Source organism: Vicia villosa, linkage group LG2, assembly GCF_029867415.1.
Source record: "Vicia villosa cultivar HV-30 ecotype Madison, WI linkage group LG2, Vvil1.0, whole genome shotgun sequence".
Taxonomy (NCBI): Eukaryota; Viridiplantae; Streptophyta; class Magnoliopsida; order Fabales; family Fabaceae; genus Vicia; species Vicia villosa.
In genome coordinates this window covers 170,037,951-170,053,268 of record NC_081181.1, presented here as the reverse complement: position 1 = coordinate 170,053,268, position 15,318 = coordinate 170,037,951, and the positions used below count along the sequence as shown (strand labels likewise).

General features: G+C 33.4%; 2 protein-coding genes and 1 long non-coding RNA gene across 4 annotated transcripts; 2 read left to right on the top strand and 1 right to left on the bottom strand.

The window, feature by feature from the left end:
• The first annotated feature begins 1,022 nt into the window (after nt 1-1,022).
• On the top strand, nt 1,023-4,196 carry LOC131647403 (lysine histidine transporter 1-like). The gene is made up of 8 exons (XM_058917297.1): nt 1,023-1,103; nt 1,905-2,062; nt 2,216-2,599; nt 2,865-3,258; nt 3,363-3,468; nt 3,629-3,720; nt 3,809-3,877; nt 3,975-4,196. Exons 1-8 carry the CDS (start codon nt 1,050-1,052, stop codon nt 4,071-4,073), a joined length of 1,356 nt encoding a protein of 451 aa, XP_058773280.1. The 5' UTR covers nt 1,023-1,049; the 3' UTR covers nt 4,074-4,196.
• Nucleotides 4,197-7,567: 3,371 nt separating this feature from the next.
• Nucleotides 7,568-9,109, bottom strand: LOC131650623 (uncharacterized). Its single transcript, XM_058920327.1, has 4 exons — nt 8,736-9,109; nt 8,474-8,652; nt 8,236-8,286; nt 7,568-8,193 (listed from the first exon to the last, which is right to left on the bottom strand). The coding sequence occupies exons 1-4, from the start codon at nt 9,107-9,109 to the stop codon at nt 7,568-7,570; spliced, it is 1,230 nt and encodes a 409-aa protein (XP_058776310.1).
• A 1,120-nt stretch (nt 9,110-10,229) lies between these two features.
• On the top strand, nt 10,230-14,285 carry LOC131647402 (uncharacterized). 2 transcript variants are annotated; one of them, XR_009297820.1, is made up of 4 exons: nt 10,230-10,672; nt 10,844-10,875; nt 11,811-11,941; nt 12,057-14,285. It is a non-coding gene; the product is annotated as an uncharacterized LOC131647402 (long non-coding RNA). The 2 variants fall into 2 exon arrangements; XR_009297819.1 differs by having other exon boundaries at nt 11,811-14,285.
• The last annotated feature ends 1,033 nt before the right edge of the window (nt 14,286-15,318 follow it).

Below are 15,318 nucleotides of genomic sequence, written 5' to 3'. Positions count from 1 at the left end.
TTATTAAAATAGAGCAATAAAAGAGCATTTAAACTTTTTAAATTTTTTTTTTAATAAATTAAATTTATGTTCTATAGTTTTAGAGAAAATGGGTGATGCACTGACAGTGTAAAAAAGTTTTACACTGTCAACCAATCACAACCATGAATCAGAACAAGTCACTGTAATTTTAAAAAAACTTATATGACATGGCAAAACGATTTGTTTCTATTGGATGACAGTGTAAAACTTTTTTACACTGTCAGTGCATTACCTTTAACCTCATAATTTTATGGGTAATGTTAACACACGTCTTATGGACCCATGATAACAACTAAATAAAAAAATTTATCTTAATTAAATTTATTATAAACCTAAAATTATTTATTTTTATTATTTTTTTAAGACAAATTTTTATTCGTAAATTTCTTAACATGTGCTCCGTCCCTATAGCGTACATGTTACCACTACCCTAATTTTATATTTCCTTTTTATGCAATATGTTTTTTATTTATAATTAACAACATCATATTCTCATATAAAAAAAATATAACGTCATAAATTTGTCATGCACCACAAAGACCGCATTTAAAACGTCCAAATACAAAAACTTAATTCTACGCGGTGAACGAAAATTAATTTGAAGGAGATTTTTGAAAGAAATAAAACAAAAATTAACGATTTATTGAAATAAAAAATATATTGAATTCTAAAGTATACAAACATATATATTTAGTTTCAATATAATATTTGTACTAGTAACATTTTAAATAAAAATAAAAGAAAATTTTAAAAATAATAAATAATTGATTAACTATACTATTTCTTTAAGAATTTTTTATTTCTTTTTATTATTTTCTAAAAATATGTACATTTATTTTGACCTAAAAATATGTGCATACGTATTTGACCATTTATTTTCACTTATGAATGTATCTAGACTAAAATTAAGATCAAATACGAAAAAGAAAATCACAGCACTCTTCTATTAAATACCATGTGTGCATTAAATATCACTTGTATTAAAATACTACAACCTTTCACTTCTCTTGTGTCTCAGTTTGCTTGTCATGGAATCACCAAATGCTGTCAAATCTAGTCCTCTTCCTCTTATCCCTCAAACTGTAAGTGTATCTCTCTATACTATTTTCTATAACATGATTTCTCTTTTTTTTTTTTAAGCAATTTTTGCATGTTGAAATTAAATCAAAATCATGTAAATATTTATATTTTGTTGTTGAAGAAAATTATATAATCTTAGTATTTTTCTTTTGGTAATTGGTGTAATCGTAGTCCTACTTCAAAGTTTCGTCAACTTGACTCATAACTGTATAGAGATATTAGATACTACTCATTCAAGTTCTTTTAATAAGAGATTCAAGAAATAATTCATATATTTGATTCAATATATAAACTAAATACATCAATTTTTGTTGGTTTTAATGTCAAACGAATCGGAAAAAATATTGTATTGACTTTGAAATTATAATATAACTTTTCATATGACTTTTAAATGTCTTTTACAAGACTTTTGTTTTTTTGTTTTTTTCAAGGAACATCTTTTAGAGATTTTTTTGTCTATATCTCAGATTTTGTCCAAATACATTTTATTTTTTTGCAAAGTGTTCAAAAACTTTGAATTTTTTAAATTTTGCAGCTGTCTCTCTCTTAAAAGAAATAAATAATTAAAAACTGATAAAATGTCTTTACCAAATTTGAGTATTCTGAGTTTTTTTTTCTTTAAATGTTGCTAGTATTATTTTTTTAAATATGTTTAATAAATAAAGTTATTTGCATATAACATGTCATTTTTATTCCTTTTCTATTGTGTTTATTTGTATATTTACTTTTAACATTTAGATTTGATTAACATATTATTTTAGAGCTTTATCTCATTTAAATATTTATTGTTATCATTTAAATAGATTGAAGAAAAATCAGAGAGGGACAAGAAAATTGATGAGTGGCTTCCTGTTAATGCTGATAGGAGTGCAAAATGGTGGTACTCAGCTTTCCACAATATCACTGCCATGGTTGGAGCTGGTGTTCTTGGTCTCCCTTATGCCATATCAATACTTGGATGGTATATTTGTTTTCAAACTTAAATTACTCTTTAATATGTAATATTTAGTATAATCAAATAAACAAACAATTTTGATTTTATAGTTCTTATACTTTTAAATTTAATGTCGTGATTCACCGACTTATAAATTATTATTTCTTTTACTCTTCTCAGGGGTCCAGGTATAACTTTACTTATCATTTCATGGATCATTACATTATACACATTGTGGCAAATGGTTGAGATGCATGAAATGGTTCCTGGAAAGCGTTTTGATAGATACCATGAATTGGGTCAACATGCATTTGGAGAAAAGTTAGGTCTTTATATTGTGGTGCCTCAACAAGTTGTAGTAATGCTTGGTGGAACTATTGTCTACATGGTAACAGGGGGTGCATCATTGCAGAAGTTCCATGATATAGTGTGTCCAAGTTGCAAAAAGATTAGATTAACCTTTTTCATTATGATATTCGCCTCTGCTCAATTTATATTGTCTCATCTGCCCAGCTTCAACTCCATTTCTGGTGTATCTTTAGTTGCAGCAGTCATGTCCATTGGGTATATCCACTTCTTTCTATTCTTCACATTACTAATTTTTAAGCTTAAATAAATTTTTAATTTTATAATTGTATTTTAAATTTTTTTAAAAATTTTAATCCATACAAATTTGTAGATGTTCCCCTTAATGGTTTTTGATGCTAACCAACCTTCCCCCAATTTGGGTTATAGAAGTTACTGTATTTCATGGATATATTTTCATCATACAATATACTTATTTCATAGTTGCTAACTTAAACTTTTAATGCTTTGTATTTTATTATAGTTACTCTACAGTTGCTTGGACGGCTAGTGTGCACAAGGGAGTACAAAAAAATGTGCAATATACAAATACATCTACATCTACCACAGATTTAGTTTTTAATGTGTTTAATGCAATAGGCTCAGTTGCCTTTGCCTATGCTGGACACAGTGTGGTATTGGAAATCCAAGCAACAATTCCATCAACACCAGAAAAACCATCTAAAATTTCAATGTGGAGAGGAGTTATTGTTGCCTACATTATTGTTGCTTTGTGTTATTGGCCTGTTGCTGTTATTGGTTATTGGGTGTTTGGCAATGCGGTTAAGGATAATATTCTCATCTCTTTAGAGAAACCAACTTGGATAATTGCAATGGCCAATCTATTTGTTGTTTTCCATGTTATTGGAAGTTATCAGGTAAAATTATACACTAATTTTTTTTTTTATGTTTAATAATTAATTAGAAAGATTAAAGTAACAAAGATTTCATAGCATATTTTATATTTTGATTGTTAACATAGGTTTTTGCAATGCCGATGTTTGACATGCTTGAAAGTGTATTGGTAAAGAAATTGAATTTCAAACCAAGTACAATCCTTCGTTTTGTTGTTCGTAATGTATATGTGGGTAAGTAAAATTAATTGTTGTACAATATTAATTTAGTTATGTTTTTTCATAAACTAATTATATATGCAATGTTGTTACATTTTATATTTACAGCAAATAATGTGGTTTTGTTGATTTTGTGTATTAATATTAAGATTTATTAACATATTTTTCTTTTCAGCATTCACCGTGTTCATTGCGATTACATTCCCATTTTTCGGTAATTTATTAGGATTTTTCGGAGGATTTGCTGTTACTCCAACAACATACTTTGTAAGTCTCAAAAATTATAAATAGTAAATTTTCTTAGAATTATTATTTTTATAATTTTTTTCAAATATTAATTTTATTGAATTTGCAGCTTCCATGTATCATATGGCTTAAAATATACAAACCTAAAAGTTTCAGTTTATCTTGGTGTGCTAATTGGGTAGGTATTTGTTATTATGATTTTTCCTTTAATTTTTTAATAATTTATTAATGTTTCCAGCATATATTAATTTATTATTTTAATCTATTTGTTACAGATATGTATTCTGCTTGGCATGTGTATAATTATTTTAGCACCTATTGGAGCCCTAAGAAATATCATCCTTGATGCCAAGACCTACAAATTTTACTCATAAACTTCTTATCTACTTCAATCAATTATTAGAGGCTATCATGCTAATATGTTTCTCTATAATTTATCTATTTTTTATTTGTAATGTACCTGATTGAACACACTTTGAGGTTCAATTAATGGAAGAAAAAAAATGAAGGAAATTATTTAAATTCAATTTTTAGTAAAAGTAGTGTTTCAATTTTTTTAAAGCTTTTTAGGCTGATTCAGTCTTTTATTAAAATGTTTGAGATCATTGAAACTTACTTTAAGGGGTTTGCTGCCGACTTTGAATGATATTCCGATGAATGACTGTTGAAAATGTCTGAATTGTGATATTGGGTTGAGATTTAAGATTAAGTGATTAAGTCTTTTATTACTATGATACTGTAATTGAAAAATGGAACTTGTATTGTATACTGTCGATTTGTAGGTTTGGATTCTTTAGAGAAGAGGTTTGTACTAGACCGGAATCGAATGGGATTAACTTGAAAGTGCTTTCTTTAGAGGAATCTTCGGAACTTGAAAAACCTTTTTCCGAAGAAGAGATCAAGGATGCTATTTGGTCGTGTGATGGGAATAAAAGTCCGGGCCCGGACGGCTTCTCATTGGAGTTCTTCAAAAGGTTTTGGATTATCCTTAAAGACGATTTGATGAAGTTATGCAATGATTTCTTCTTAAAAGGTACGCTTGTCAAAGCCATCACCTCTTCGTTTCTTGCGGTTATTCCTAAAAAGAATAATCCTCAAGATTTGTCCGAGTATCGACCAATTTGTCTAGTGGGGAGTATTTACAAGATTCTTGCGAAGATTTTGGCGGCTAGAATGAGAGGTGTTTTGGATAAGTTGATTTCTTCCAACCAAACCGCCTTTGTTCCGAGTAGGAGTATGATGGACGGAGTCCTAATGGTTAACGAGATGCTTGATTGGGCTAAAAGAAAAAAGAGGGGGTGTCTTTTACTTAAAGTGGATTTTGAAAAAGCTTACGATTCTATTTCTTGGAATTACCTAAGATGGATCATGGGAAGAATGGGGTTTGGGAAGAGATGGATGAAATGGATGGAATCTTGTATCTTCTCTAGTCACATGTCCGTTTTGGTGAACGGTAGTGCTACTAAAGAGTTTAAAGTTCAAAGAGGCCTTCGTCAAGGTGACCCGATTTCTCCTTTCCTATTTGTTATTGCTATGGAAGGTCTTAGTGCTCTTATGAAGAAATCGGTGGAAGTGGGGGATTTTCAACCCTTCAAATACGGAGAAGAAGATTATGTGGATATTCTCCAATTTGCGGATGACACCATTATTATCGGAGAACCTACATGTGACAATCTTTGGAGCATGAAAGTGATCTTGAGAGGTTTTGAACTTGTTTCCGGTTTGAAAATTAATTTTCACAAAAGCAACTTCTTTGGTATTAATATAGGTGAGTGGCTCTCTACCTCGGCCACTTCTTTCTTATCTTGCAAAAAAGGATCATTTCCTTTTAAATTTCTTGGTATTTGGGTAGGAGAAAGAGCTAATAAGAAGAAGGTGTGGAAGGACGTGGTTTCTAACATAAAATCTAGATTGTCGAGGTGGAAGGGTAGGAACATTTCCATTGGTGGAAGGGTGACTCTTATAGGTTCGGTGCTTAATGCCATCCCTATTTTTACCCTTTCTTTTTATAAAGCACCGAACTTGATAATCAAAGAGATTAGAGGTCTTCTTAGCAACTTTTTGTGGAATGGAAATGCAAATAAAAGAAGTATACATTGGGTGAAGTGGGAGAATGTTTGCAAACCTAAGGAGAAAGGAGGACTAGGTATTAGAGATGTTGGAGATTTAAACAGAGCTCTCCTTCTTAAATGGAAGTGGAGAATTTTGAGGGAGGACAACGCCATATGGAGTAGATTTTTACTCATGAGATATCATAATCCGAAATTCAAAGTTCTAGCTTTTTGTGGGGAAGTTTTAAATAGGGATGATTCAAGTTGGTGGAGAGATATTGTTCTTAACGATTTTAAAGAGGAGGAAGGGGTTAAAGGATTTAGAGATTGGATCAATTGTGATTGCAAGAATGGTAACGACATTCTTTTTTGGCATAGTTGTTGGTTGGGCGATCAAACTCTTCGCGATTCCTTTCCGCATTTGTTCGACCTCTCAACCAATAAACTTTGCAAGGTTAGTGATATCATTTCTTGGAGAGACGGTGTTTTTTCTTGGAATGTAAATGGCCTCTTTGGTTTTGACGGTTTGGACATTTTCTCCCACTCCGTGGAAAACGACAACATCTCGGATATAGTGCTTCAATTGAGGGATTTAAAAGAGTCTTTGGAGAGTTTTCAACCGACCAATTTGGAGAATGATGCTTTTTGGTGGAAACTAAACACTACGGGTGTTTTCTCGGTTGCAAGTATGTCTAGCTTGGTTTCTAGCGCCAAAGACAATGCATGGCCAACCAATATTATTAAGTTGTTGGAAACAATGTGGAAGACTAAGGTTCCGAAAAAAGTCCATATTTTTTCTTGGAGATTCTTTGTAGACCGACTCCCTTTGAAAGACTTATTGCTTTATAGAGGGGTGTCTAATCTTGATTCCCTCGATTGCGTTTTTTGCTCCAATCATCCGGAATCTTCGGAACACCTCTTCTTTCATTGCAACGTTTCGAAAGCGGTTTGGGAGAATATTTTCAATTGGTTGGGAAACGATTTGGAGTTCAACTTGGAAGAGTTCAAAAGCTTTGGTTGCATTCAACAAAAGGTGAAGAAACACAACATTAGAGCTAAATTAAATACAATTTGGTTAGCTCTAATTTGGTGCATTTGGTTGATGAGGAATGCCATTATCTTTGAGAATTTAACGTTTAGTTTCGAAACGGTAATCTCCAACATTTTGTTTTTTTCTTGGAGATGGTTGGGTAGTAGTAGTTCTACTTCTAGAACCCCTTTTTATGATTGGTACAAATTACCTTTGAACTGTTTCAACTCTCTTTAGAGTTCTTGTTGTAAGGGTTGCACCCCTAGTGCGATTTCTTATATAATTGCTTATTAAAAAAAATGTATTACAAGGAATCTAATTGTTCCAGCGTGCAATATTTTCGTTTCATGTGAACAGAATAAGATAAAGTCATACCTGGATGCTCGTGTGATTTTGTTGCTGACAATAATCAACTACCTATCTAAATATGAAGCATGCATAAGAATACTCTAATTTATCCTTCATCAAATGATGATTTTACATTAAAGCATGCCTTTATTTGTAATTGAATAATTCAATTTGTTTTTTTTAATAGACAATGGCATTAAAAAATGAGTATAAGGGATACTCTAACCGAAAACAAAGCGGAAAACTTCTACTACTCAAAATAAGTGAGTGGTAAAATATTCCAAACGTGAAAATTATAATTATCCGCTAAATTATAATAAGAAAGAAGCCATCCCTAAGAATTAAAAACAACCTCTGACATACATTCAGTAAAACTAAACGGCTCATTCTTGAAAATTAGTGCATTTCGCCTATTCCAAATGCACCAAACCGTAGATAATCAAATGATCGCTACAATCATCCTCTTAGCTTTAGACTTCATCTTCTCTAGGATCCAAATAAAACCCTCAAACTCCTCCAAGGATAAGTTGTCTAACGGACCGATCCTCTTGAAGACCTTCCTCCACATGTTAGAAACAATGATGCAGCCCCCTAGAAGATGTTGTAAGCATTCCTCTTCCAAAGAACAAAACGCACATTGATAATCACCATCATCCAACATAATGCCCCTCTTTTTTTTTTTTGGTTCCTTAGTAGCTACTCTATTATGAAAAATCCTCCACCCAAAGAAAAAAAAATTTGGGAGAGCTTTTACCTTCCAAAGAAACGCAGCCGCCTTCACTAAACAAGGATTAAGAGGTGGACCGCTGAGCTTAGCTTTAAATCTCCTGTAACAGGAATTAACCGTGAAAACACCCTCAACGGTACTGCTCCAACTAAATTCGTCCGGAACATTCTCCAAATGAACAACATGCTGAATCGAGTCCAGAAGCTCATGCCACAGGTGCTCAGTACTGTTGCTGCTGTCAAAGAAGGAATCCGCAGGATTCCACAACCAGCCAGCATGTGTGACAGTACCAGAATCAACAACCGTAATGGAATCATTTTTCGCTTTGACAAACAACTCTGTATATGCCTATGACAGAGACTGGTTTCCAGCCCAATTACCGTACCGAAACGGAATTGCAGTACCATTGCCGACCTTGCAAGAAACATCCCCTGAAAAATTGTGATTCAACAAAGAAACATAGTTATCGGATAAAAGAATATTGCTCCACCAAATAGAGTCTTTTTTCTCGATTACGGATTCGTCGCTAATAAGAACCTTCGACTTGACATTTTCGTATCTAGAAACGAGAATGCCCCGCCACACCACCTCATCCTCCATAAAGAATCCTCCACTTACATTTACTTAGCAACGCCACATTCATAATTTCCACGTTCTTAACACCCAAGCCTCCTTCTTCCCGTGTTTTACACACGAAATCCCAACTAACCCAATGAATATGCCTTTTTAACTCGCTCCCATTCCAAAGAAAATTAGATTGGATTGCTCGAATTTCCTTTATAATCTTGTAAGGAGCTCTGTAAAAGGAGAGAGAGTAGATTGGTATAGCATTTAGCACGGAATTAATTAAGCACACTCGGCCCGCAATATTGAGGTTCACTCCCTTCCAAAAGGCCAACCTTCGTTCAACATCACAATGAAATCCTTCCACATTGAGAGCTTCCTTGGACTATCTCCCACTTTAACACCGAGGAATTTAAAAGGAGGCCTGTCTACTTTGCAAGCTAAAAAAGTAGATGTCGCGTCTAGATAACCATCGCACACGTTAACACCATAAATGTTGCTTTTGTTGAAGTTTACCCGTAAACCCGACATCATCTCGAAGCCTCTAAGAATGACCTTCATGCTCCACAAGTTTGTCGTATCTCCTTCCGCTAAAGTAACCATGTCATCCGCAAATTGTAACATGTTCACATTCTCCTCTTCATTAATCTTGAAACCCCGAAAATCACCATTAATGATGGCCTTTCGCATTAAAGTCGTGAGAACATCCGTTGCCAAAACAAACAAAAAAAGGAGATAAAGGTTCATCTTACCGGAGGCCTTTCTCGACCTTAAAGTCGTTAGTAACACTTCCATTGGTCAAAACAGACATACCACTAGTGAAAATGCATCCCTCCGTCCACCTCAACCATCTACCTCCAAACCCCATTTTCGCAAAGACAAACCTCAAGAAGTTCTAACTCACGCGATCGTAGGCTTTTTCAAAGTCAACTTTCAAAACAACACAACTTATTTTCTCTCTTTTAGCTAAATCCAAAACTTCATTAACAACCAAGACCCCGTCCGATATATTTCTACCCGAGACAAAGGCCGTTTGATTAAGCGAGACCAACTTCCCTATAACACTTCTCAACCTTCCCGACAAAAGTTTAGCGAGAATCTTGTACAAACTACCCACTAAACATATCGGTCTATATTTGGACAAAGATTTAGGGTTCTTGACTTTAGGTATAAGAGCGATGAAAGACGACGTGCATCCTTTCGTGAGTCTTTCCTTGTTATAAAAATCCTCCATAAATTTGATAACGTCCTTCTTGATCGTCTCCCAAAAATGTTGGAAGAACTCAAGAGTGAATCCATCCGTACCCAGGCTTTTACTACCATCATAATCCCAAACCGCTAACTTAACCTCCTCCTCCGTAAATGGTCTCTCAAACCACAAACAATCGACTTCACTCAAGGAAGCGAAACCCAAGCCATCTGGGACAGCCCTATTATAATCGATTTCTTTGAAGAGAAATTCGAAATGATTTTTCACCTCCTTTTTCACCTCTTCAACTCCTTCCACCCGACCCTCCTCACCCTCCAACACCGATATAGCATTCCTTCTTTGTCTCTCCTTAATAGAATTATGGAAAAATCGCGAATTCTTATCGCCGTCCTTCAATTTGTACTGACCAATCACATGGAGTTCTTTAGCCAAGTGGCAATTTCTTTCATTTTTGTATTACCCAATCCTCTTTTAACCGGTCAATACAACTTTTAATCGGGAAATAACTTCCCGCCATAGTTTTGAAATCTAATGTACTTCATTTTACCCTTTATACTCTCTCTTCATCAGAAAATAGTCCCCCTCTCTTTCATCATTGTCTCTCTCTTCTTCTAAATGCAAGGTCTTTCTCTCTTTCGGTTTCAACCAAGTGATGAAGAGGTTATAAGTCATTACCTTTACAAAAAGGTTATTGATTAAAGTTTCTCTGTGAAAGCTATTGGAGATTTAGACCTCAACAAGTCTGATACCTACCAAAATTGCAGACCCAGTTTTTTTAATCTTTCTCCCACCTTTGAATTTTATGTGTACTATTGTTCATGGATTGAAAATTTTGGGTTTTAGGGAAACCTAAAATGGGAGAAAAAGAATGGTACTTTTTCTATCGGTAATTTATTTGCCTCAGTGTATAAGCTATGTTTTAATGCCTTCTGCTCTTTCTGCAACAAAATAATACCGAGGAAGCTATTCAAGGATTGAATGGAACAATGATTGGGAAGCAGACCATGCATCTTTCTTGCGGTTACAGTTTGGGAAATAAGCATGTGAGTTATATTTTCTTCTTCACTGAGCTCAATTGATTGATATCTAATGGGAAAATCACATTCTCCTTGTAATCGAGTCCAGTTCGATGTTTATGTATTAAATCTTCTAATCTAATTTTATGTTATGTCTTATATATAATCTATGATTTAACTTATATTGCATCTATCCAGGTACATGTCCTCAACATTATGAAAGAGATATGGTAAATTCATCCCCTTTCTCTTTTGAATTTATTTGCATTCGTTTTTGTTTTGGTTATCATTTTCACAAGCTAGTTAGCTATGGGGTTTGTTGGATTTGGTGTTTTGCTTTGTGGGTTATGATGTTTTTGTTTGGATTAATTTGTCCTGAGTTCTAAAGCAAAGTTTATTTTGGCTTCACTTTGTTGTATTCTTTGATTTTTTCCATTTATGCGTCCCAAGAAGATACATCCAGTAAATGTATTATTTAATCTCATACATGGCAGAACGTGTCGGTACCGGTTCTTTTGGTGTTGCTTATCACGTATTTCTATTCTCTTTAGCAGTGCTTCTTTAAATGTAACAGAGTTGATATCCTTTACATCATCATTACATGGAATTATCAAGTTACTCTCTTTGCTTATCGATGTTGCATTGAATATAACTTAGGCTGAGTGCGTTGAAACTCATGAAGCCGTTGCAATTGATAAAGTCTTACAAGACTGAATTCTTAAAAATAGGGAACTCCAAATTATGTGTATGCTTGAACCTACTAATTTTCTTAAACTAAGTCATTGTTTCTACTCAGCGGCTGAAAAGAAGAGGTGTACCTTAACTTAGTGTTTGAGTATGTTCCTGAAACTGTCAACAGAGTTTTAAAGCACTATGTCAGGATGCATCAACACATGCATATACTTATATGCACCATGTTGTTGGATTCTGTCACCGTGACATCAAACCTCAAAATTTATTGGTGTGAATTCCTTTTTATCTTTCAGTATTAGTGTTGTTATGATAACTTGTTCTTTGATTATGAATTCTTTTGTTGGATATCTTCAAGAATCAATCTTTACTATGTACCCTGATACCGCACAAGTGATTAATTTTCTATCACTTCCTAATCACCTATTTGCTTTTACATCAAATATTAATGGATTTAGTTGTGTGACCATCACAGAATTGAGGCATTTACACACAATATCATTCCAAGTTGTTCAGGCATTTACCAAATATGAACATGGGAGTCAGCTTCCTGATCTTGAGGGAAAGTTTTTCGATCTTGAGGCATTGCTTCCTGCTGTTTATAAGGTATTCCATTATCCTCTCATTTGATATCAATGCAACTATATACTTTTTTTTTTGTATTTATATACCAATGTTATTTTTTCTTATGTTGTTACTTCGTTATGAAATGGATTATCAGAGTAGAACCAGAGTTGTTTCCAGGACTAATATATCGAATGAAGCAGCTCAAGATAGTTTTTCTTATATTCGTATTTGGAAAAATTCTTCTGACAGAAGCCAAGCTATCACCGGTCTTGAGATATTCCCATTTAATCTTATATGTTTACCATTTTCTGCCTCATTGAACTAATGTTTTAATTTGCAATTGTTTAGGTGAGAGACGAGACTTATACATCCTTTTGGAACATATATCAAGTGCTTACTTAGTTCAGGAAAAACTAATAATGGTATGTAAATGGCTCTATATCCACAACCTTTTCAATTGGGATTGTATATACATGTCATGATAATTGGGAGAGGGTTATAATTGGGATTGGATATAACCTTTTCTTCTATTTTTTTTTTTTTTTCTTCAACTGTCAAATTATAATTACAATCTAGACCTTAGTTTTTAAATTGAAAGATGAAATACATCATGTAGATTTTTGCTAATGTTTTGTTTCCTAAAGATATTTGTTAATGTCATGGGATACATGCTATTTATTAATGGCAGAGTATCATCATGAGTAAGAGCAAGTTTTTTGGCTAAGAAGAACATGGATTATGGGCTTGACTGTCCTATAGATATTGAGACAGAGAAGATATTTGGAATTAGATAAAGTTAGCCGCTTTAGTTCTGCTTGTGATGGATGGATCTTGACGTAGTATAGTGAAAAAACTTGTATGTTTGATAATTTATATACAAGACTTTTAAAGAGGATGAAAAGAGCTTAATGGTAAATAGTTGAGTCTTTTTTACCTTTCTTTTAAGTTAGGTTCCTTAAACTTATCTATAATATCAATAAATTTGCTGAATGTTGTGTTAGAAATAGGTATGATAATCCTGGATATCTTCAAGAATCGTGTTCGTTCACTTTCCGAACAAAGTATTTCGACCCTATTCTTGTCTGGGTTCACGAAATCTTTGCGGGGATAATTCTCGGAGAACAATCTGTTTCTGATAATGGAGAACAAATCAGAATGTAGAGGAAGTATGTTTTTCGTGTTCGAAACCGAGGCCAAATGACTCCTTATATAGGAGATCAACAATAGAAACCGAAATGACACACCTGTTCGGTAAAAACAGTTATGTTGGTTGGGAAACGACGCACCTGTTCGGTAAAACGGTTATGTCGGTTGGGAAAGGGTGCAACTATTCAAACGAATTTTTTGTTCGGGGCGCTGCCCCTTGGACCCCGGCAGGGCGCTGCCCCGCACCCCGCCAGGGGCTCCGCCCCTTGGAACCCCGTTTCTATTATTCGTATTCAATTGCACGTTTGGCTCTACGAGCGTGCACTCCGCACTACCCTAACTCGTTTCAAGCTTAACGCATAATTGCATCGGCCTACAGTAAATCACATTATTACCAAAATACATTGATGATACTAAAATCACCAACATGTTGTACACATTTCATCCATTTTATTTTGTTGGTTTAATTTTACTTTCATTGACAAGTTAATGAGGCTGCAAATGTTGGGTGGTAAATCATGTTGTGTTGATACATCTCAAGACAAATGGGACATTTTGTGTGTTAACATGTAAATTGTTAGATTTTTGTGATTGTGAATCATGTTTTTACTTCTATATTGTACTGCCAGTAGAAAGATATTGTTAGTTAGAAGTACATAATCACTAATATTCTCATTGCCATGCAGAAACTTTTTTTCATGATTCCAATAAAATTTGAGTCACATAGAACTGAATTGGTATATGTAAGAGTTTATTTATGTTTTAAAGTTTTGGTGGTATAGATTTTGACGAGGATAACGAGAATGCTGAGGAAACAAGTTATGTCACCAACGAGACTAAATATGATCTTGGTGATGTGGATCAATAGATTTAGAAACATAGATGAGAAGGGGAATGAGAGTAAGAAGGGCATGTAATGCAATGGAAAAAAATTTATAACGACCCTTGAAATTTTGTTGTTGAAGGTGTTATTAAAATTATGTTTTCTCTTGACAGGATACATTCTGCAAAACAATTGGAGCAACTAAGATTCAAAGCAAACACATTTGATTGGTTTTTACGAAGTCTGCCTAATTATGTTTAAAACTTAATCGGTACTACAAAGTTTGTTACATATGTTATTCACTTTCATCGATGTTTTAGTAGTCATTATGTTTAAAAATTCTTTTGTTTTGATTGTGATATTGTTATTTGTTCTAATATGTTAATTACTATAAATTTTGTTTGTAAATTTAAGACATCGGTGATTTTATCTACTTGAGTTTGAAATTTGTTCCTTTAGTTTTTTGCCTTAGCTAAGACTATTTTTTGAGCTAAACCTTAATGGAACATGTATAATGTTAACATATCATGACAGAGCTAGATCTAATGCTATTTATTGCAATTAATTTTAAGATTTAATTTTAAGTCCCCTAAGCTGGAGAATATCAACATCTCGTTTTGAATGCACTTGATAACTCTCACACTATTTTAACATCTAAGTATTAATTCAATTTTACCTCAATTTATGAAAAATGCAGATACTGACTTGAACCAGCTGTTGGACAATTGAAAGGGTTTTGACTCAATGTCTATTTTTATTCCTCAATGTTAATTCATTATGGACGCTGAATTCATTATGATGTTGGAGTAATAGTTTAGCCAACTCAACAAGTGGAATCAAATGGCTTAGTCTTGGTGAAGGAACCATTGAAATGCATGTCTTTTTCTCCCTTCCTCTTTGATTAAATTTGAGATAGATGATGAAAAATAATATATATATATATATATATATATATATATATATATATGTCAGATTAACAGTTACTATAATGCTCTTATATATTCATGTTTGATAGCATAGAAAATAGAATTGAGTTGTTCTATAATTTACTCTTATTTTAAGGAGTAATTTGATTATTCATCCAGGTGCGACTAAGATGTACAAAGACTTGAAAAGGTTATTTTGGTGGGCCGGTTTAAAACGCAGTGTGGCACAATTTATATATGCGTTTCTGACTTGTAAGAAGTTAAAAGTCGAACACTTGAGACCTGCAGGATTAATGCAAATGTTAGATATTTCAGAGTGGAAGTGGGATAGTATATCGATGGATTTTGTGATGGGTTTTGTAGCACCTCATATTTTTTCTTAATTAATTTAAATTGAAATTAAATTATTTATTGGGATTATTTGGCATTTATTGCATTTATTGGAGAATTATGGAAAATGAGGTTATTGGACTTGATGTCGTGTTTAGTAAAAGGGGGGTGCTAAGTGTTAGGCCTTACTA

Coding starts and splice junctions, on each gene's coding strand:
- LOC131647403 (XM_058917297.1), top strand. CDS start 1,050: ATGGAATCACCAAATGCTGTCAAATCTAGTCCTCTTCCTCTTATCCCT. Junction 2,063..2,215: donor GCCATATCAATACTTGGATG/GTATATTTGTTT, acceptor TACTCTTCTCAG/GGGTCCAGGTATAACTTTAC. Junction 3,259..3,362: donor ATGTTATTGGAAGTTATCAG/GTAAAATTATAC, acceptor TTGTTAACATAG/GTTTTTGCAATGCCGATGTT.
- LOC131650623 (XM_058920327.1), bottom strand. CDS start 9,109: ATGCGAAAGGCCATCATTAATGGTGATTTTCGGGGTTTCAAGATTAAT. Junction 8,653..8,735: donor GGTTGGCCTTTTGGAAGGGA/GTGAACCTCAAT, acceptor CTCCTTTTACAG/AGCTCCTTACAAGATTATAA. Junction 8,194..8,235: donor TGCAATTCCGTTTCGGTACG/GTAATTGGGCTG, acceptor AGGCATATACAG/AGTTGTTTGTCAAAGCGAAA.